The 23,566-nt window shown below is 48.8% G+C and overlaps 1 protein-coding gene across 2 annotated transcripts in view; it reads right to left on the bottom strand.

Moving 5' to 3' along the window:
- LOC114851766 (protein kinase C-binding protein NELL1-like) overlaps positions 1-18,915 on the bottom strand; it is a 126,816-nt gene extending 107,901 nt beyond the window's left edge. The window contains exons 1-3 of one of the 2 annotated variants that reach the window (XM_029143450.3): positions 18,413-18,915; positions 17,907-18,035; positions 1,137-1,287 (exon numbers count right to left, since the gene is read on the bottom strand). In XM_029143450.3, the coding sequence (XP_028999283.1) occupies positions 1,137-1,287; positions 17,907-18,035; positions 18,413-18,461 (329 nt within the window). In that variant the 5' untranslated portion in view covers positions 18,462-18,915. The remainder of the gene's footprint in view (positions 1-1,136; positions 1,288-17,906; positions 18,036-18,412) is intronic. The other variant, XM_029143449.3, reaches the window with a different exon arrangement.
- Between the last annotated feature and the right edge of the window lie 4,651 nt (positions 18,916-23,566).

Below are 23,566 nucleotides of genomic sequence, written 5' to 3'. Positions count from 1 at the left end.
TGGCATTTGTTTCTTATAAAACAGTTGAGCTAACTGCAGCTAACCGCTAACTCAGACCACTACTGTAGCTAACGGCTAACTCAGACCACTACTGTAGCTAACGGCTAACTCAGACCACTACTGTAGCTAACGGCTAACTCAGCCCACTACTGTAGCTAACGGCTAACTCAGCCCACTACTCTAGCTAACGGCTAACTCAGACCACTACTGTAGCTAACCGCTAACTTAGCCCACTACTCTAGCTAACGGCTAACTCAGACCACTACTGTAGCTAACCGCTAACTTAGCCCACTACTGCAGCTAACGGCTAACTCAGCCCACTACTGTAGCTAACCGCTAACTTAGCCCACTAGCTACCAGCTTTGTTTACTACATTGAGGACTAGTTCCACCTCCGCGTCTGTCGTGGATTCGGCCTTTGCCTCGGTTTTGACTCGCTCAGACTCCCCCTCCCCCCGCGTGCTCACTTTGCCCCGTGAGTTTTACAGGACCGAAGGCTTTTACCTTCTGAGGACGGAGGAAAATCGATGCGGCCTGGCCTTTAAAAAACAATCGCGGCCGCGCAGGTTCTCGGGGGGCGGGTGTGCGCTCGCTGCTGCCAGTCAGGCGCCGGCGTCTGCAGCCGCCGCATTCTGCACCGAGCGTTCAGCAAAACCAGCCGAGAGGCGGTTGAATCTCTGCTCAGGAAAATGAGACGTGCGTGTGTTGCCTGGTGGTAAAGGGCAGCTCAGTTAAAAGTTCTAGATGTCACAGTCGGAGCGTGTGCGTGTCTGTTTATGCAGCAATCATGGAATTGAACACTATCCATGTACTTGGTAGTGGTGGGTGCTTTGCTTCTTGGAGACACAATAAATGGAGGGTTATCTCCGTGCCCCGAGCGTACAGCAGGAAACGTTGCATTATTCCTCCCATTGACTTGCATCCCGTTATCTGTTGACTTACACTGGCAGTGGAGCAATCTCACACTGATCTTTACTTTACTGCGTCTTATCAACAGCCATTTGCAAACAGCTACGAGTGAAATGAGAATCCGCCGCCGGGTTTAATTTAAAACCAGAGCATCCAATAATCCGTGGAAGCAAAGTTGTGCAGAAAAGAGGCTGCGGGCGAAAATGAAGAGGATTACAGATGGATTACCTGTGTTCTGACTCGTGGATGGAGAATATGACTCCTGATGTGGAGGACTTCTGCTGGATGGAGGCCAGGAAGGTAAACTCGCTCTTGCTCCTGAACAGCTGCACCACTTTGTCCGTGACGTGTGCCGGGGTGTGAACCGCTCTGCCCACATCTGAAAGAGGCGACGACAACGGACAGAGCGTGAGGTTGTGTGAACGCACAGGTCCCGGACCACGCGCTGCCCGCGCGTTAAAGAGCTAAACACACAAGGTGAAACACAAAGCAACATTTGCATTTCCAAAATAAGGCTCACCAACCAGAGAGAACAATGACAGCTACATACTGTACAAATATATCAAACTGGAACCAAACAGCTTTTGGTACAGTTTTAGATTCAGGCTTCTTCAGTGTTGAAGTCTGAAGAAATGTGTCAAACCAGTTAACGTCTTAAAAAGGACACAACCATCAGCTGCTTTAATCCTCTGGTGTTAGTGGAGCTACGTTCTCTGTGGGGAGGCTGTAAAGATGTGGAGGTCTTTACAGGTGCACGGATGAAATGATGGGTAAACACCCTAAATACGCTGGTTTTCATTAAAAAAACATTTTAAACAGGGGAAAAACATCACATTGTGCAACTTTGTGTTCTGAAGTGAAGTGTGAGGGACGTGAATATGAATCGAACCAGGACCCTCTACAGCTGGAGCACAGCTGTAATTACTTTTGGTTGAGCTGGTGGACAAACGAGTCTCTGGTCCCTGGAGTTTGGTGATAAACACCAGTATCTGTTCATCTGGAAACACATTTCTGAACCAGCGTCTGACGGCGACGATGCAGTGGCTCCAGATGTGCGGCTGTTTGTGCCAGATGCTCCAGCGGTTGAACAGGCTCCAGCGGGTGAACAGGCTCCAGCGGGTGAACAGGCTCCAGCGGGTGAACAGGCACCAGCGGGTGAACAGGCTCCGTAGAGAAACGCAGGGCTTTTAAACGTCCCCCGGGTGGAAGTGGCCTGTCTGCACCGACCCCCCCACACACACAGACCCAGCGTGTCATTAGGTCATGCCTTCAAACACACGTGAACCCACCCCCACCCCCACACGCTTTACAGTATGATGTGAACAACAGCAAGTAAAAAAAAAAAAGGTACTCAAGTATACGAATCGACAACATTCACCATTTAAAACATTCTGACTACTTTGAACTGTGAGCGTCATTCAGCACTTCGAGCTCATACTTGAACCAACGCTGAGCTGTTTGGTTGGTGTCAAGATGCTGATTTCTAGTTTTGTTTTGTCACTAGAAATTGCAACGTTGAAAATTACAGTTCACAAATTGCACTTGGAATTAAATGTTGTAATTTCAAGCCAATTCATTTTGATTGTGGTCTGTTCACATGCAGCCACCAACAGATGCTGAGCGACTTATGCTCCGCTTCATTAAAAGCACAGCGACAGGATGACGCTTCACAAACCCAGCTGCACTTGACCCACAACTGATCAATAAAAAGAAATTGTTAAACAAAAAACAAAGTGATCTCCGCCCAGCGGTCCGGTAACAATGACAGATGGACATGACGGCAGCGTCCACCCACAGCAGACTGGGGCTCAGGGAGGAGGGTGCCTCCTCAGACGAGACGGGCTCAGTAGCAGGCAGCAGTCGCACGCTCTATTCTACAGCTCATCACTTTAATCAGGCCGTCCCCCGGCGCCGCTCAGCCTCAGACGGCCGCTTCAACTGGCAGCGGAGGATGAGGAGCCGCGCCGGGTTCCGCCGGGACTTCGCTCACGTCTGTCTGGCCCGATATGGAAACGCCATGAGACAGCGAGGCCACGGCACAAGAACATGAGCGGTCCGATGCACCGGCCGAGGTGTCTGTGAGGGGAACCGAGGAACCAGGTGTCTAGAAGGTCAGCGTCCAGCTCTGATGCTGATGAACAGCAGGCTGTGATCTGAAGGAAACGCTCCACACTTTCATTTAGAATAAAATACAGCGTGAAATGTGACGGGTAAAGGACTTGATCCAGGAGCAGGCTCCACTCCAGCAGCCAACGCATCACGCTGGTCCTCACCTGGGTCGACGGCGCGTGAAGACGCATTTTTCTGACCGGCTCAGCTCTTAAGGCGGGATAACAAGCCCTTCTGTTACAGGAGCAGAGAAAAATGTATCTGAGCTGCTTCAAATGGCCGTTATTCTTCCCACTTCCACAGAACCAGGGGTCCTTCCTGTTCCACTCAATTCACGAGTAGCGGTTCAACAGTTCTTAACCATAATTCTGGGCTGTATGATCTTTTACTCAGAGAATGATTCACATCACGAGGCTCTTATTTTGAAAGGTGGACTCACAGCTGTGCCTGGGAACAGCCTTTTCTATGTTCCACTATTGTTCTCGACCCTCTTTAAAGCTTCAGCTGCAAGAATCAAGAACCTCTGAATGTGCTTTGAGGCCGTGTTTCAAACATTCAATGCATGTAAATGTGTGGTTTCCTTATTATTACAGTGAACTGTCCAGTCAGCGACAGAGAGGCTCAATGAACGCTTTATAATGAAAGGAATTAAAATGTGATTAATCAAAGTGAGTCATAGCATAAAACAGTTTTAACCACTATAAACATGTGTCCATTAACAGAAAGGAATCAAACACCGTCTTGTTCTCTTGGATAAAAGCCACCGTCCGGCGGCCATGTTTGCTGCCACGGCCCAGAGGCCCCGGGTCCCGGGTCCCGGGTTGCAGCCAGGAGCGGAATTAGAAAAGGTACGAGATGAAAAGAATGGAACATCAAGGTCTGCTGACATCAGATGCAGCCAATTAACTGCAGCTCCGCCACCGTCCGCCGCGGTGATAAAAGCCGCTCTCACTGGCCGTCACTGCTGTCATTTCCTCAGGACAGACGCTGCGGAGGCGCCATCAGGCCTCCACGCATCAAAGCACCTGCCCGCGGCTCTAATACGGCGCCTCCTAATAAGATTTTGGATCATTTCTACTCGCACATCTCACACTTAGTGACCAAACAACTGCAAAATGCAAACGCTCAAACTTCAAATAGAATTTGAGTCCACCTCTATGAAAAAAGGCTAAATTGAAGAGAGGTGTGTTAAATACGGAGTTAACATCAAAGCCGCTGCAAAGCAGAGAAAAGGCTGAATCAAAAGCTTCTCCGGTGCTGGTCGGCATGGTGACCAGTAGAGTCCACGAACTCAGACTCAGACTCTTCAGGCGACTCCTTGTGATCCTGCAGAACCTCCGTCATCTCTGTTTCCACGCGTTCCGCTCTCCGGTCGTCTGCACAGTCTCAGTCGTCAGCCGGGCGTCCGTGCTGCGCGGACGCTTTCAGCTGCAGAACCGCTGAGGACGATGGAGATGCAGCACAAACGGCTAAAAAGCATGAACGCCAGTAACAAACGTCTGACGGCACCAAGTTCACCAAACGCTCCACGACCACTGCAGCCTAAAGGCCGAAGACCCGTCAGAGGGTTTGTTGGCGCCGGCGAACAGACTGCTGGAGGAATGCGTGTCGGCAGCCTGGCAACACGGTCCAACTCGCTGCAAAGCAAGTTCTGTCCATGAAAAATTCAGAGCTCTGAACTGATAAAACATTGATGATTCTGTTCAATGTTTCCTTCCCTTTTCAAGCAGACAACGCGACTGGAAGCCTGTGGAGGCGGGTGCGCCCAGTACTGGGAGCTACTGGTGTGAAGGACTGGAGTTCACCACTCAGCAGCCGACGCAAAACACACACCCTGACGCAACGCAAAGCCTTTTGTACAATGTCTGCACAACAAAAGACAACACTGAGTTACAGCGAGTGTGTTTTATATGGTATGAAATCAGATTAGCGGCTTCACTGTGGCTCCAACTGAATTACGTGGAATTAGTCAGGCTTACTGTATATGGAGTTGGAGCTACACGCAAATGGAATTAAAACACACATCAGCACAATTCAAAGGGGAAAAACAATGCGATTGTCTTTTAGGAAACAGAGTTTGACGTCGTCTCTCCATCCAGAAGTCAAGACGATTTATTGTGGAATAAAGAGTGAAAGCGGGAGGAGACGTGACAGATGCACCTTCACCAACAAGTCTGCTTTAATCAGTGTGCGTCTGCACAGCAACACAAAAGGAGCAGTAAATAACTTCATCCTTGGTTTCACCAGAGGAGGAATCAGGCGTCAGCGGCTCAGACGGAGGACGACGAGCAGCCGACACCGACGAGCTACGGCCGTTTGACGCCTCCCACTAGTTTGGCCTCTGCTCAAACCCTTGTCCTGCCGTCGCTTTTAATGTAAGAGATTCATTCTAATCCATGTGGTTCCACCGCCTCCGTCTCTCTATCTGTAATCTGTCCCACCCCCCACGGCGCCGCACAACCCCCTCCGCTGTGGGCCGGTTCTAACGGCACAGCTGGCGCCGGGTCGGAGCGGCTCACAGCGAACACGTGCAGCAGGAACCACGCACACGCGCGCACGCACACACACACGCGCATGCACACGCACAAGCATGCACGCACACACACACACACACACACACACACACACACACACACACACACACACACACACACACACACACACACACACACACACACACACACACACACACACACACACACACACACACACACACAGCCAATAAAGAACAAACCCGCGCGGGAGGCGGTGGAATTGAGGCGTGAGCTGGTTTAGCTGAGCCAAGGGCTCTGCGGGTCCTATCGGTATCGGTCAGGCCTCCAGCAGGACGCCCTGGAGCCCGGCTCGCCCTCGGGGACCACGCAGCCCTGCAGCCAGCGCCCCTTCGGCGCCGCTCCCCCGTCACAGCTCAGCCAGGCTTAATTAGCGCCTCGCTCCCTTTGTACCGCGTCGCCTGATGAGCTGCTGCTCGCTGGGATCCGACGGAGGGACGGCAGCGGCCGCCGGCGCCGAGCGGCTCCGACCCGGTGCCATCGATCAGCCGTTTGTCTCAATCAGCCACGCGCCGCGAACCTGGAGCACGCGACGCCGGCGCAGGGCTGAGGGGGCGTCAGGTGGCGCCGGACCCCCCTCAGGTTTGAGAGCCCTCCACTGTCACGTGCACGGTCGGTCAGCGGAGCCAACGAGTGGTGCAGCGTGGGCAGAAAACAGAGGAGAGCCGGGACACACGGCCACGAGCGGACGCGAGGGAGTCAGGGGTCACGCGGCGGCAACGAGCGCGACGGACGTTTGCACAGTGAAGCAGCGCGTCGCTGTGGAATTAGAAACCAGAACAGGAGTGGGGTCGTTTCGGCTGCATTCAGCACCGAGCATCAGAACTAGAAGCTAAAGGCGGCTCCTCGGCTGCCGACCAATCACTGAGCTCAACAACTAAACTACGTCTGATGGAGCTTCAATCGATCATCTGTTCTAATGATGAAATATTGACTTTTATCAACATTCCTTGATCATTTCTTAATAATCAGCTAATAATTCATTTGAATGGTCACCGCTAATCATTTTCTGACCTATAAGCGAACTTTTCAAACTGGAGCCAATCTACTGTACATGAGGCCGAGGCCGCATCCAAAGCATCAGTTCATCCAGTGTAACACCAACAAATGCATCTAAATCACAAGCTGTTCAAATAATTAATGCCGTTTCCCTGAACGCCTGGTGACTCACACGGAGCTGCTGTTGCTTCTGCTCTGCTCACGGCGTAAAGTGCTCCTGCCTGAGAGTTGAACTACAGTAAATACACTTTATCTGGTGTCATAAAGCTGTGATGACGATGATGATGATGATAAAATAGTACAGAGACCACGAGCTTCTTGGATGCAATGACTATGGAAGTCACAGCAAATGGACTGGAAACATTTCTTTAGGTAAATGAGAGTAAAAAGGAGCGAATCAGCGCAACAACGCGATGGAGCAGGAAGCATCTGCACGTCCACAGAGCAAACGCATTCACAGCCAATGTGAAGCGTGTACATCCATTCAACGCAGGAAACAATGCACTCCTCTCGCCGCCGCACTTTGATATGTGTTCATGTCTCGCTGCCATCACGCTCTCACGCTTTGCATATTCCCTCCATAACATTCAGGCCCCGGCAGCAGCTGGAGCCTGAACATCACAGACCTGCTGCAGGAATGACGTCCCACCAAGGAGCAGCACGGCACGCACACACACACACACACACACACACACACACACACACACACACACACACACACACACACACACACACACACACACACACACACACACACACACACACACACACACACACACACACACACACACACACACACGCACGCGCTTATCTTAGCAAATGGGACATCAATTCACACGACGGCGGCGCAGAAAGGAGGCAACTCATCAAACAGCGACGGCTGGAAATGCAAACGAGCCGCCGCGTGTGAAGTAATATCTGCGTGTGCTCCCAACACATGTCGGCGACAGATGATTCACGCAGGAGTCTGTTTGGAGAGCGAGCGAGCGGGTTCGGCGGCTCCGACTGCGCCGGGGTTGATTATGAAGTCAGAAGCAATGAATTATTGAAATAAACGGCACCCCGGATGTTTCCTCGCTCCCCGCGACAGACACCGGCGTCTCTGGGGCGCGCGGAGACGCGAGCGGAGAGAAACTCCAGCCTGAGAAACCTGCGGCCCCCGTCCCGGTTCTGTTATTTGAGGCTCCGGTCTCTGGGGGCGCCGGCGCTGATGCATTAGCAGCCGGCGGGACGACACCACAGCTCACACTGGGCACGGAGTCAAGGCTTCAGCTGAGCCGAACGTCATCCATCACCACCGAGCAACACATTAAGAAGCATTTATAATATTATTTACTCCTGTTAATTTTACCTGACATGAATATAATCATATCTAATATTACATATAAACCTGCTGGAGGCATTTTCATTTAAATTTTCTCCCTTAAGGGTCAAAAATGTTTATCTTTAAACCTCAACAAATTTAAGACAAGACTTTGATGATGAGCTGAAATTCACATCAAATATTAAACGTCTGTCTGAAATGTGCGTTACCCTTTAACTCCAACTGATTTTTCAATGACATGAAACATAAGTAATCGCGATTAAAGCACGTGATGCCCTTTAGAAAGGAAAGACACCAAAGTGTCAAGGAATTAAAATGAGAACAAGCACATTCCACTAAAATAACTCTGCTTTCCTTCCTTTCAGCCAGACACAGTAACTACTGCTCCTTCTTTTCATCCTTCAATAATCCAAATTCTCTGGATAATTGTTGGTGCTGGTAGAAATGTCTGCATTCTCATGCCACAGAATAAACAGATGTCACCGGGATCACGCGGAAACCAACAAAGACGAAGGTTGCTGGAGGAGCAGACGGAGTCAGGTTCATTTAGCAGCGGCACTGAATAAGGCTCCACGTCTCCATCAAAGCCCCTCCGGCTTTCAACCTCCGTCTTGCCTCCAAAACAAAAGCGTGAGACATGAAAAGCTGGCAGTCAATAAGAGCAGCAGCGTCTAACGGTGTTCTGCTGCGCCTCCTTCCTCCTCCAGCCCCCAATCAAAGCAAAGCAGCGCTGGACCCACGATGCAGCGCACGTTTGAGCGTCTGCTGACAGACACAGTTAATGCTGCTACAGTGGGATCACATCATCAGACCCGAAGATAAATACTCCAGATTAGAGTCAAACCATCCATCTTCACTACTTATAAAATAATGTAAAAATGTATTTAAAAAATATATAGTTGTGCTGAACAGAGGCAGATTAATCACAGTTGTCATGCTGGTCTACTTTAATTACTGCACCTTGTCAGGTAAACCTTCTGCACACAGACATGCTCTAAAACATTATTAATTTATTTATTTATTATTATTATAATTATTATTATATCCTAGAATTAAGTGTTTTACTGAAGATGCTGGAATAAATAAATGACCTGGTTGGATTGAGGGCGATGACGCTGATAATGAGCGACTCCTGGTTGACAGAGAAGCCTAAAACAAAGAGCGGCTCATCCATATTCATGTTGCGCCGTGCAGAACGTCTGTTCCAGTCATCACATTCACCTGCAGAGCATTCAGGTTTGTTCGGCTTTCGTCTCCTACAAAAGGAGAAGACGCTGCAGACGTGGAGTCCTGTCAGGACGAGGTTCACGCGCGTAAACAGCTAAAAATACGCCGTGTTTGTACGAACAGTCGCTGACTGGAGCCGACGTTCCGCCCGTGGAACAGCTGGGGAGCAAACGGATCACGTGGCACATCTTAACTGGCTAATTATAATTATGAGGAACTCGTTAAAAATCACGTCGCCTGCTTTCTGCTGACTGAGTGAAACAACTGTAGGAGCTGTTTATCTGCTGGAGGCCCCAACAGTCTCCTGTCGAAGCCCAGGTTCGGTTCAGGAACATGGATTTAAAATCTGAATTACAATATGATCTTTCAGCACTTAGAAACAGAACCTTCAATAGCTTATTCAGATTAGACTCAGCAGATGGTTACTATGAAAATAAGTAATGAACCATAACCTGGAGTTTAAACACAGCTCATTTTTCCAGATTTGAAGGAATGGCTGTTAATGACAGAGTTTGTTGCCAAACTGGGTTCAGGAGCAGAGATTCACTGAGGGCTATTTTAAGAGAACTGTGGCTCTGCATCACATGGAGAAGAGGAGGATAATGGTTGTAAAGCACTTTAACAAAAACAGCTTTTTGCTATTTTATTGTGTCAAATTAGTGCCTGTTGAAATTGAAGCTGAGCCTCTGGAGAAGCGGAGTCCTGATGTTTCCCGGACCCGCGTGTCCGTCGGCCTCCTGGCCGACAGTAAAGCCCACGTGGCACCAACAGGCAGAAATAAAATCAATGAAGCCACCACAACACATTAATCAAAGCAGGTTTCTTGCTGCTCCCTTTATACCCTTGGTTTTACTCATTTAATTTATCCTCTACTCATGTTCTGCCTCTGACGTCCAAATAGGATTTGAAAACAACTGTGCAATCTGTTCAAACCTCTGAAAACTAAATATTGTCTTTCAATAATAACAATAATAATAATAATAACAATAATAATAATGACTTTTCATTGCTGCCCTTGTTTACATATTAAAGTCACGCCTTGTGCTGATTGGGCAGCACCATAGAACGGTGTCATAGGTCTGGTATCAGTCCTTTTCCTCAGACTGACTCATCTGCAGACACGATGCAAACAAGAACTAAATTAAGCACAGCTTCGAAGGCAGGCGGCTGAATATCATTGACACCGAGGTAGGTAGAAGTACATCCAACACGAGCAAGTGTTACCTGCCAGATCCATACTCAGCACCACCACCGCACAAAGGTGTGAGCCCCGTGCTCGTCCCTCCGCATGCGAGTGCTCCATGAGACGCAGCGGCGGTGAAACTTTCAGCCCCTGAAGGGATGTGAAGTTTCATTTGCACGTCGAACATGGAAATCAGCCAGATGGTCAGACAAGGTGTTCACATGGCAACGGCGATGCAGGATGTTCCAGTCTGCTCCGCCGCGCGTCGGGCTTCGGCTCGAGCCCGTTGCCTCTCGCAGCTCCCGCCTGGAGGCTGCGTCTTAGCTTTAATGCATGCGTACGGCGAAGAAGGCGTCGGTTGAGGTTGAGACAAAGGAAGCGTGGCGTTTGACCCACGTCAGCAACACACAAGCCTGAAGTATCAAAATGAGTAATAATGAGGTAAATAATGGGATCTTCTCTTATTGACCATCTTCGCGACTTGATTTGTGTTTTCACGATGATACGAGGGTTCAGAATCGCGTGGAAACACACAGATGAGCAACAGCTCAAATGGATTCTGATTTCTACAGGAGTCTTAGAAAATGGCCAAGATCCTTTCTCATTGATGTTGTTGTTGTCGGCATCGGGGGGAGTTTCGACTTGAAATGCATCTCTGGCATCAAGAGTTACCAAAATGTCATTAGCTCTAATTAGTTGTAACAGAACAAATTCTAATTCCAATCTATGATAGGTTATAAAGCCACTGGAGAGAAAGTCAATGCAATTACAGTGCGACTGTGATACAATCAAAACAAAGACAATGGCTCCAGGAAGGACAAAGCAGGGCTAATTATATCAGGCTTCTGATGGCGATAGGAAGACGCTCCATTCTGTCACCGTCCACCAACAGTTGGAGACGGCGATAAACAGGCGTGCTTTAATTGCTCTGCGCCGGGGTCACGGCGGCGGCGGCCGCTCGACGTGCGGCCCCGATTCTAAAGATGAGCGCGTGGCATCGCAGATGACATTTCTCCATGTATGATAATGAGCCGGGCTTCACGGGCAGCGCCGCGTGCGTTAGAATGCGCCGCCGCAACTATTTTCCACACGGACAATTTTCTCATATTGTTTGGAAGAGAAGAACCTCGGCGCTGCAAAATCCAAACAAAACGGCACAGTTGGCCTGTTGCGTGAGCACAGACAGCGCTGAGTCATTAGAGGAGCCAGCCTCCTCTGCACACGGAGCTCCACAGGGGGCTGCAGCGGGAACCCAGGTGTTCTTCTGCCTGGAACGAGAGCCCAGGAACTGTGGCTCACATCCTCCCTGCAGATCCACAACATCTAGAACAGCGTGCAGAGCTCCAGGTCTGAACACTGAACCAACAGAAGGCCTCCACTGCTGCTGAGCGAGACAACATTTACTGTACGCTGAGTTAAAGAAGCCACGCGAGCTAAATAGGTTAAAAGCACACGCACGCGCGTCGTCTGGTTTCATCAGGATTGCATCATTTCTCCACAAACACAAAAATAAGCGATCAACACAGTCTCCGAAGGTGCCACGATCGCGTAAGGCAAGAATTCCCACGTAGGAACTTGTGAACAAACCTCAACAGATGGCGAGAGAAGGAAATAATTAGTCCTGCTTCACTGACAGACCCACTGTAAAAGTATTACTCCACTTAAACCCAGAGTGACGCAGGTCCCAGAGTCCTGAAAGCGATCAAATCAACATTAGGCTGCTTATTGTACCAGTGGACCCACACTGAGGCTCCTTATGGGGATCCGTCTCTAGGGGGGGGGCGCTGCAGGAAAGCACTTGTTTCTGCCCATTGTTCTTCAACCCTGCCTTTAATTTCACATCGCTGGGGCAAGAGAGACACGTCTGTCCCTTTAAAAGATATCGCCCTCATGTAGAATGAATAATTCAGATGGAATAATTCTGCAGCGGTTCCTGTGAGGTGGGACCGGTGTCGTGCCTCCTGCAGCAGTAGGACAGCCAGGAAGCTCATACATAAAAGATGAAAGGTTTGATAGCCTCCATTGGATTCGGCAGCCGGGATTGTGCACTGTACACTTTAAAGCCGCCTGGCGCCTGTGAACTGCCCACAGCCTCTCGGGCCCGGCCGCACGGGTTTTCTGTAATATCTGTGCCACATCAGCCCGGCTCCGCGCTGCAGTCAAGGGGAGGAGGTATAAATAGCAACAACATGGATGCAGGGGAGAAGGAGACCTCACGAAACCTCCTCGCTTCTAGTCAGCTCGCTCCAAACCTCCAGGAACAATGCTCTAACAGTGAATCATTCTTTAACCAAATAAAGGTAATAATTAGAGCGTCACCAACAGCAGAGAGCACATTTCCATCTCGGAGCTGGTCTGTTTTTTGCCCTCACTGCAGCTTCATGCAGCTTCGCCTCCACCGCCGGAGCAACAACAGGCGGCCGTGTTCGAGTGAAGCCTGAAGCCTCGGCCGCACAAAAGCCTGACGTGATAACCTTTGACTGGAGCGCATCAAAGATGGGCACGTTCCGACTCGGACATGTCCGGCGCTGATCCGCTCAGAACAAAGGCAGCCTCTGGTGAGGTGGGGATGAACTGACCGCCGGCGTTAACCTTCCAGCGTCCTCACGCAGCCCACGGGAACCTGCAACACTTAAAACCAAAGCTGCCCATAATCTATAAAGGGACACATTTGACTTGAAGCAGAAAAAACAGCTTAACACCAGGAAACCTGCAACTTAAATAAACCGGTAACATCTGGCCAGTTAATCAAGGTTTTTGAGTTTATCTTTGAAAAACAAACTGCTAATTGAGAAACGGAGCTGAATAAAGAGTCTAATGTTGTGGATGGAGGCCAACACATGCTTCTACCTCTGGCTGCAGCTCTGTTCAGTCTGACGGCATCTGGTGAATGTGCTCATTCGTTACTTAGGTTTCCACGAGTTGTCTCCTGCTGAAATAATAGGATGAAGCCGATTGAAACAATTATCTGATCAAAAAGGCACCAAAAGCCGATCCGCTCCGAATCTGCTGAGGCGTCAGATCCGGATAAGAACGCGCTCCCCGATGGCTGTTAGATGACGGAGAGGAAAGCATCCACCATCACTGATAATTAGGAGCCCTTCTATTTAGTGCTTTCGAGGGATGCAATCAGCTGAAGGCGCCATGTCTTCAAATGAAAGCGTTTCTTTGTACACAATTAGAGGCTGTTCTGTAGATTACGGACTCTTCTGTAGGCATTGAACGCCTCACGCTGAAGACGTCAACGAACAGCTTCTGTTTCTGCTCAATAAATATCATCCGTCCTCTGCTGCCATCAACCTGATGGTTCACACTGCAGGACACGCTCCACCTGCTCCCAGTAGTTTTTTTCCCATGCTGAGGTTTCCCGCCGTCACCACATCGCCTTTTGACAACTGAAGGTAAGTGGTGGAGCGTTCTGCGTTTGCTTGCAGTTATATGTGGAGAGAGACTTATCAACCCTGCACAGAGAAAATTGCCTCTTACTCAAACACGACACAATTCTTGGATCCCATGAGTGAAGCATGTCTGTCTTCTGCTCCCTCCGATTACATTTTTTCAAACAACTGGTGCCAGATTTGTCAGTTTGTCTGTTACACTGCAGGTTAGACTCAATATTAAACACTGAAATATTGTAGCTGTGATCGAGATGCATGATATTGTAGGGTTCTTATTCTATTCCAGGGTTGGGAGATCAGAAAGTAGATGGACATGTTTAGTATTAAGACGTATTAAACATCAGAATCTTCATACGCTCAGAGTATTTGGACTTCGCTCCATGGAGACAGAATAAATGTGACTCTATTTGGCCGATGAAGCGTTTCCCACGTCCTTTAGTTGTCATCAGCCGTCGACTGTCTGTTCTCTGCCGGTTCTGCGGCGCTGGAGCTCTTTCAAGTCTGATTTCCAATTGTAAGCAAGTGCAGAAACGGAGTGATTTCGATTTTCCCGTTCATAACGCGCCCATTTTGCCGTCTAAATATATATTCCTCCTAAAGTGGGAGTCCTGCTGCCGCTGAATGAATGGACCTCGGCGATGACCTCCGCTTTATCCCACAGAAAGCGCCAATTTCGACTTTAGTTAATTTTGTGCATCTTCCAAATTACTGCTATTACCTTCAGTCGACGCGTCCCACAAATCAGCGCTTGGCTTTTGAAGGCATTTTGTGACCTGACCTGACCTCAGAGCAGCCGCCATCTGCTGACTCGGCTCATTGTTGGTGCCTGGACACGGTTCAGCCGTGTTTTCTGTACGGGTCGAACGCCAGGAGGCCGTTTTCCTGAAGAGATGAGCAAAAGCAGCGCTGCTACAACATCCCAGTGATTTGAGTCATTTACACATGCGTTGTCGATGCACTCAAGGCTTGATGGATTAAACAAACACGCTGTAATGTGTTACTCAATGAGCTTCTCGTGACTTCATCTTACATTGACAGCTACAAAGGACACCAATATATCAAATGCTGCATCAGAGCATCACTTTTACATTTCCTGAAATACCTCTGACAGCATGGAGCGGGTTTTTTCCAAGGTGTTGAAGTCAGAGCTTCTAGAACAAAAATGGCTCCTTGCTTTAAAGCATTGTTGGATTTGTGGATTTTTGACACACGCTGTTTATGTTTCTTCTTCTACCGCTGTTTTCTCTTGGATTGTTTTTTAAACATCACTTGTAACTGTCACAACCCTGACTCACATCAAACTCCACTGTAATTTACCGCACACATTTCCATTACACTTCACATGCTCACTTTAAGCACTTGCTCCCAACTGAAAACATGCAGTAAAATTAAGAATCACCCCAGAAATTGGAACGAAATGCTTCATTCTGGACGTTGAAGCCAAACTCCAGACAGACACTGAGGATAATTGGCCTAAAATGCTGAAGGCGCAGGAGGTTTGACCCGACACATGTAGTTAGCTGGGATTTTATCAAGAGCATCGGAAACAAGAGCTAAATTTACCTTAGCTAATATCAAATAATGACAACGAATAGAAATAATGAGTCTGTTGTAATAGATATTTTTAAAATGAAAAAATGAACAATATAATTGAGCTCATATAATATAAAGTGCAACGAAGCTTGTTCCATGAAATTGTAATGTCCACTACAAAACACGTTTTTGACCTTTGTTTGCTTCTTCACCACAAATGGAGCGAAGCTAAAAAGGTTCTGTGAAAGCACCGCACTCGGCCCAAAAATTGACCAGACGATAATTAAACCAGATCCAAAATCCAATGAACCCAAAGAGACTCAAGCGTAGAACTGAACACAAACACTGCAGAAGCACAAAGTGGAGCCAAGGGACACGTGGGCGCAAACACCAATCACTCATCACTCTTTTCCATTCAGGGAGGAGACGTTCTGATGGGAAGGCTCCGACCCAACAAACGGCCTGAAGCCCCGTCTGACGCGAGCGGATCGAATATAGTTTAATGCTGAGATCCTGAGGAGGCTGTGAGCGGTGTTTGTAGAAAGTCGGACAAAGAAAGTCACCTTTTCGATTCAGATACGAGTGCAGATCATGTTCTCAGGCAGCCGTTTATGATTCTAGGGAGGAATCGGATCGGCTTGAAGTGTGAGGTGTGCGGACCAGTCTGACGGCCCAGCGGAGAACACCAAGACCAATCAAAATCAATGCAGGGGCCGAGGGGGGTCCGAGTAATGAGGCTGATAATCTGGGTTCCAATGTAGGATGAGAAACTGGGTCAGGCCTCGACGCCACAAACTTTATTAAATGCGCCGCCGAAGATCCTGCGATGTAAAAACCTACCAGCTACAACAAACGTGCAAAAAGCAATTAGCTGGGCTTTGTTCCAACACATCCACGCGCAGTGGGGGATTATTAGCATTTCTCTTTTTTATCACAAGGTCGGATCACACATCCAGATAGGGACCTTTTAGTGGAGGCAGCATTCATGCCGCTCATTAAGTGCACTCATGCATTTTCCTGCTGAAACGTAGAAGACACACTTTAATCTATTTCCCGATGTAAACCATGTCTCTAGCTCACTGGCTAAGTGGGGACTGGAGGCACTGGTCCCAGTGTCCTCCCAGCGACGCTGCAGAGCCGTCGCTCTGTGAAACTCAAGGCAACATCGCCCCCTTTTTTCTAGCATTTTCAACAATATCCCTCCACACTTTATGCAATCAAACTGATGAAATATAATATTGAGTTTAGTGCACCACCTGATTGCACACACCTTATGCAAAACATCTTGAATAATCACTGACCCAATCAGCAGCAGCCAAACCAGCACGGCATCAACTAGACAGATAATCACCGGCTGCTTGTCGCTGTAATCTACTCTAGTTCAACTTCTTTTTGAAAGAACCTATGATTTGCTGCGACCACAGTTGTCGTGTGCAGCCATCTGGACCGTGAACGCAGCACGAGGGGCGGGAGGTGTTAAATAGGTCACAACACCAGCGTCCCTGCCAACGCTCACAGGTCCAGTTCCCCCAGTGGATTAGCCTCCCGCTCGCCACGCTATCTGGCTGCTGCACCCTGGATGCCCAGAACCGCTTTGAAGAGTGTGTGTGTGTGTGTGTGTGTGTGTGTGTGTTTGTAAAGTTAGGCTGAATGAATGTCCCTCAGCTCAAATGTTGGACAGCTCCACCACAGCAGAGCCAGTCAGCCCTGGCTTTACTCACCCAGGGTCAGAACCCCAGCAGTCCAGAACACACACACACACACACACACACACACACACACACACACACACACACACACACACACACACACACACACACACACACACACAAGCGCGCAGACACACACACACACACACACACACAAGCGCGCAGAGACACACACACACGCACAGACACACACACACATTTTGGATTCAAGTTACTATGTTTGTGCCAATATCTTTGAATTTGAATATTTATACAACATTTGAATATTTATACAACAAAAAGAGATACAGTTTTTTTTGTTTTTGTGCTGCAGGAATTTGGTTCTGATTAAACCTGTTTTTTTAAGAGACACCAAAGATGATCCACTCTGTGCGTTTAAAGGTCCAACTTCCTCTGTGCTCCACATCAAGCAGACTTTACTCTCTCTCTCTCTCTCTTCGAGACGGCACCGCTGTGCCGTATGAGGCTCCTCTACAAAGGCAGAGGAGCAACGGCCACAGCAGACTTATCTCCTGACACGCGTGACACATGTGCGTCTCCACGGGGTTAACGCAATGTCGGCAGCTCCTGCACTTATCTTCATTACAACGCGTGGCTTTGACAGATGTATGTGATTATGGGGCAGGGAGCCAATCCGGTGGCTGTGTGGCCTTCAGGGTCTGGACGATGTAACACCTCTGACATTATTAACCACTTGTTGGATCACACAACGAGGGTGCGTGTGATAGAAACCAGTAGGTGTGAGGCAGGAGTCCTACAGACACGCAGCTGAGCGCGTGCAGCACCTGCTGCTCGGGACCAAGTCCCAGCGCTCCGTCCGAGTCCAATGAAAGGTGTGTCTCCGTGTGGCAACTGTTAACGAAGAGCGTGCGTTCGAACGCGCACAGCCACGGGAGACCAGACAAAGACGCCCCTGAACTTGAGCGGCGACGCACGAGGACGCATCTGTGCGCGTGTGCTTTACCTCGGAACAGGAAGGCTTTGCTGCTGTTGTGGAGCCCCGCGACTTGGGTAATTCCATAGGTGGCATTTGCCAGGTCAAGTTCGTTGATGATGTCGATCTGGTATTCTGGATCTGATCCTAGAGCCGAAGCTGGTGGAGAGAAGCGGAGGTTATTGGATGCTTCAAAGTAAAACACTTTACAAACACACAGGATCGCCGCTCATGTGCATTGAAACGGGGAAAAAGTCACGCAGTTTTTTTTATTTCGCCGCGCAGAGAAAAGCATCACGCACATCACCTGTCTCCGCTGTGCGCACACTTTCAGACCTCATATCTTTCTGCTCAACTGGACCCTCGCCGTTTTCGGGTGAACTCGATTAAAAAAAGCAACGCGCTGGCGTCCGGAGACGCCAAGAAACCCACGTCACGCGTGCGCGCAGCGTGCGATGCGAAGGACGCGAAAAACGCCAGAATCGCGTCGCCTACAAACCAAAGCCCTCAAAGACCACGGGGGTCCGCTCACTCACCTGGTTTGGTAAAAAGGAAAAGGTATAACAAAGCCACGTAAATATCCATTTGTGTTGGAGTTGCGCCGCACAGAGTCCTCAGCCGTGCGCCCCGCTGCGTTCCACGCTACCCACTCTGGTCCGTCTGGCGCTGTGCGCTGCTGTCACCCAGCCTGGACGAGGCGGAACGGTCCACGGCGCGGGCGCGGGGGGTTCCTCGCTCCGCAGCGGATCATTTCACGGCGCCTGGACGCGCGCCTTCAGCCCCTGCGGCGCAAAATGCCGCCAGACGGTCGCGTTTATTCCGGAAAGCGACTCCAGCGCGCGACGGGCGAGAAGCCGAAGGGGAACGTCTCCCAACAACGTGCGCGGCACCCCCGTCACAACGCAGGCGCTCCAGCGTTGGAGGTGAGAAAGGGGCTTTTCAAAGAAAAGTCGGCGAGTGGAGGATGCAGGAATTCTCTGAAACAGAGAGGAAGGATGCTCACTTAGAGCAGAGGAGGTTCAAAGACACCACCGCTTTCATCACAATGCCTTTTGTTCAGCGTGTCAACGCACTACGGCGTAATTTCTATAAATGCACACACGTGATCAAGAACCTCTTGCCTCCAATCTCCCGCCTCCTAAATTGACTTCTCTCCGTCTTGCCTCGGAGCATCCCTAGGATTTATAGCAAGGCAGCGCCACTCATCTGTCCTCGGGGGCGCGTCCTTATTGAGGCGCATTAATCACGCCCGCCTCTAATTTGTGTACATTGTCAGGTTGTACGGTTTAGTGGAGGAAGGCGCAGCGGCCTCAGCGCAGGCGTTAAAGCTCCGGCTCACGCTGTCCTCTCATTCCACCGCTTTAAACGTGACTGTCAAGCACAGATCCAGAATCAGCACAGAACCTGCTGGAACGATGAGTGGGTCTAGTCTCCAGCAGTCCCTCCATTTGAGCCAAACGTCTTCAGGGATGTTTGGGAACACCTGGTTCTGGACCTCATCTACAGGTGCAGTACAGGTGCTAATCATTGTCCAGTCGATGCGACCCATCTCCATTTTCCACCTTTGGGTTCTGTTACATTGTTTTGCTGAAAGGGTTTATTGTGAGTATTTGTCTGAGAAGAGTCTCAACATGCACAATTATTCTTTCGGAGTCAAAGGCAGAAGTAACAAAATGTTAGACTTTTTTTCTCTCCACACAATAACAATGTGCTGTGAGAACTGCTATTGTCACAATCACTCCTCTCTCTTCACAGCAGAGCTGAAGCAGCCCTGACAAAAACACAGCCTGCTTGTGTAAAATATATATACACACATATCAGATGTGGCTCATTTGAATCTTCATTTTTCTCCGTGTTTATATTTGAACTCGTTTCCGATCTTCCGTTAGACCAAAGCAGCGTGTTTCTGTCCACGTTCAGGCGGCAGCTGTCTGCGCTCAGATCAGCGTTTGACTCCTGAGCCCAGAAGAACTGAGGGTCGTCCAGATAAAAGCCCTCGTGTTCTTCCGCATCTTTCCTGTGGAGTGTCTAACGTAATTTAGTGGAGTGGAGCCGTGATAACCCCACCTCCAATGAGGCCAGAGAGGCCTGCAGCTCTTTGGGCAATTTCTTAGCATCTGTTTTTTACTTCCTGGATGAGCTGCACTTCTGGGATCTATTGCTCCAAGTCTTCGCCAGACAGAACGTGGATTTGTGGAGTTTCTCTGTTGTTTGGGAGACGTGAAGAGTCACTCAGGCCTAGTTACACCAAAACGCAATTATCGTTAAAGACCTGCATTTAGAGTTCGTTCAGGTCTCCTCAGTTTCAGGATTTGCTTTTATCTCAAAAGCTGAGATAAGATTCACACGTCGAAGGAAGAGGCTGAATGTTTTTACGCAGCACTGACAGAATCCTTTCCTCTGATTTCCTGGATCGGCCAGTTGTGGCACAGAAGTGACTCCCAGCAGATGCATGTGGATTTTAGTGTCTTATTATTGAGGAAAGAAATCATCGTTTGTGAACACGTCCAATATAGGGTAACTATTATCTCTATCTGTACATTTATAAAAATATCTTAGCATTTGTTTCCACTGAGGCAAACGTAGGACACGGGGTATTTTCTCTTACACATACAGAGTAAATGAAGCCCGTCATAGGTTGATAGATAATAGGGAGATAAATGGCAGCTCGTTTCATACTGACCCTCGGGGCAGCTACTACTGGCTCAGCTGGTGAATGCACAGCCTCGTTCAGCTTATTCCTCGCACCAACTCTCCTGCATCGGCGCTGATGAATGGGCTCCGAACACAAGAGTCCCTCAGATAAATAGTACGAGTCACGAGGCCCGGTCATTCACACGCAGACTAATGCACCCCCGCTAAAACTGCACGTTTGTTGACAAATACGAAACGGAAGCGGAGCGAGAAGAGACAGTGAAATCAGGCGTGAGAGGCGGAAAGTGATTGGAAATGGCAGCCGCGTGGACTTCAACAGGATTAGCTCTATAATTTAGCCCCATTCTCCAGATTGCGGTCCAGCTGCTTGTCAGCACGTGCCCGCCATCATCCTGTCGTCGCACGGTGAGGTCACTTATTACCACGGAACCAGCGAGCGGGCGCCCGGTGAGCACGAGCACGAGGAAGCGCGTCCGCCGCGCGTGAGGGAAACGCGGGTCGAAGGTTATCGGCGCTCGGAGCAGAACAGCGGTTCTATCAGCAGCGCGAGCGGCGACGCGGCGCTTAGTCAGCGATAAGATACGAGTAGGTGACAGTCAGCGGCGCTTTTACTTTACATGATGGATCTGTGGTTCACGGGCAGCGCGGCCTGGTTGCCAGGTCAGAAAGGAAACAGCGTTTTATCACCTGTTTGACGTGAGCGTCAAACGATCAGGACACAGATGATGGCGAATACGCAGAAATCCTCACATGGTTCACAGGTCAGAAACAGAGGAATCCTTAACATTTAAGGAAAGCGCTGACTGGAGTTGGCCGCATATTTTCTGTGTGCGTGTAAGTTATAAACGCAATTATATAAACACAGCGGTTCCTGACTAATGCACATTGTCTGGGAGGTACTTCCATCTAGGTGTACTGGACCACTGGGAAAAACAAAGGGCAGTACTGTAGTACTAGTACTAGTACTGGTACTGCAGTACTAGTACTGCAGTAGCTTGCAAAATGAACACACACACATTACTGTCATCATATTGTTAATCAAGACATTGTAAATGATTAATAAGCAAGTTTGACTCCTATTTATTTTTGTTTGTTTTTAATTTGTTAATTATTTAGTAAAAATTAGCAGCACATTATCTACTGGTTGTAATTAAACTCTGCAAAAATCAGTAATTAATCCGGAGTCTCACTCTAGGTGTCGCACACCTCTGTCATGAGACGGGTTTATGGTGACACCTCGGTGCGTCATTCACAAACTGTAATTAGGAAGCTGGCTTTCATTTCCTGAGCGAGAACTTTAATGACTCTGGTTCTGTGCAGTTTGTATTGACGCATGCAGCTCACACTGATCAGAATGCTTATTTGTCCCGTGCTCCAGCGTGAGGCCGCCGGCCGTCGTCCAAACACGCAGTTGTCTTGCATACCGTAACCCAGGCAACGTTAGAGAGATGCTTAGTCTCACAGCGCAGCCCTGAGCTTGTGCGCTAGTTGTTAGATGAGGATCTGACGCTCGTTCACTATAGCGCACAATCTGCATGTGGCGTCATGAGAAGCCTCTAAACTAACTTCAACTAATTTATCTAATGCCTGATTAAACGGCTGATGAGATGGACCCATTTCTGCACTCACCGTCTGAGTTACGTCTAAACCGGCGGGCAGCGCCAACCTGGCAACCTGGCACCGACCTCGACCTCGTCAGACGCTGTTGGAGTCACGTTGACTGTGACGTACCGGATCTGTTCCCAAAAGGTACATGCAAAAAAAAGTAAAAGTTGGAAATACATCGCTAAATAAATCCCAGATGAAGTGGGGGATTCTGTATGAAACTGGGCTACAACCTTATCAATCGCTGCAATTTTCAAAAGAGTTCCCTTGATTTTCGAACAGTGGAGGAAACGGAGACGCTTTTCTTTCCCGCCAACCTGCTGCGAGCGGAATGAGGCGCGAGCGCGCGCCGCCGCGGCCGATCGGCGCATTGTTCGCGGGACCTGCAGGCGGGAGGCAATTACCGGGTCACGGTGACAACCCTCACCCCTGGACGTGATGGCAGACATTGTCCCCGCAAGTTTGGCGGTTTGATCCCTTTGACAAATATAGCAGCGTGACCCACTTTCTGCCTCAGCTTTCTTCAGGCGGAGGTAAACACGAGGAAACAGCAGTGTGACTGGAATGACAACGTACTGCTGTATCACCGACGCCGGAGCTCTCACGCTGCAGACAGACGCTGTCGAACATTAAAACATACATTTAAATCAGTTTAGGCTGAGAGGAACATTACGTCCGTGGTTTTAAAGCGAGCACCAGCGTACGGTTGATAATGTGCGAGAGTTTTACACATCTAGAAAGCAAGTTTCAAAACTCCCCTCCAGACGAGACGGCAGAAAATTAACCCTAAATGATAAAACGATGTTTTTATGAAACCACTCAGTTTTCAAGTTTTGGAAAATTACCCCACTTTGGCTTTTATTTTGACAGGTTGGATGTTTTTTGTGCTGTCCAAAATGATTACAGCTCTCACTTTATTGGTTCATCCTTGAAATGGTGTTTTGAATTCCTATCTTTATGATTAGCACGTTTTTTTTTATCTAATCAATGCTCTCAATTAAATCAAGACACTATTGTCCAAATTGGAAATGTTTCAGGCCAGGATTGAGTTGATTGTAGCAGATTTTCTCCTTTTCATTGGCAGTTGTTCTGCATGAAACTAATTCTCTCCTCTACTGGTTTTAAAAGAACCATAAAAATATTATCTGCTGTAGTGAGTTATTATGTTTGTACGATGCTGACTTTCAGGTTGGCACCGATAACGCTTCACTTTTCACATTTAAAGCAGGTAAACCGTCATGTCAGTCAGTAAATACACCAGGCATACGTCTGGTTGTTACTGAGGCTGACTTTAAGTGTGAAGGACTACAGCTCAACATAGAAATGGTAAATTCAATCCTAATAAACCATCAACAGCGTCACATTTCTAAATTTGCCAATTTATTCAGCTGCGAATAATGAAAAGTGGAATGTGAGGACTCGTCTTCACA

The sequence above is a fragment of the Betta splendens genome, chromosome 3 (genome assembly GCF_900634795.4).
Source record: "Betta splendens chromosome 3, fBetSpl5.4, whole genome shotgun sequence".
NCBI lineage: Eukaryota > Metazoa > Chordata > Actinopteri > Anabantiformes > Osphronemidae > Betta > Betta splendens.
Note: the sequence above shows the minus strand (reverse complement) of the source record. Positions and strands in the feature narration are given on the sequence as shown.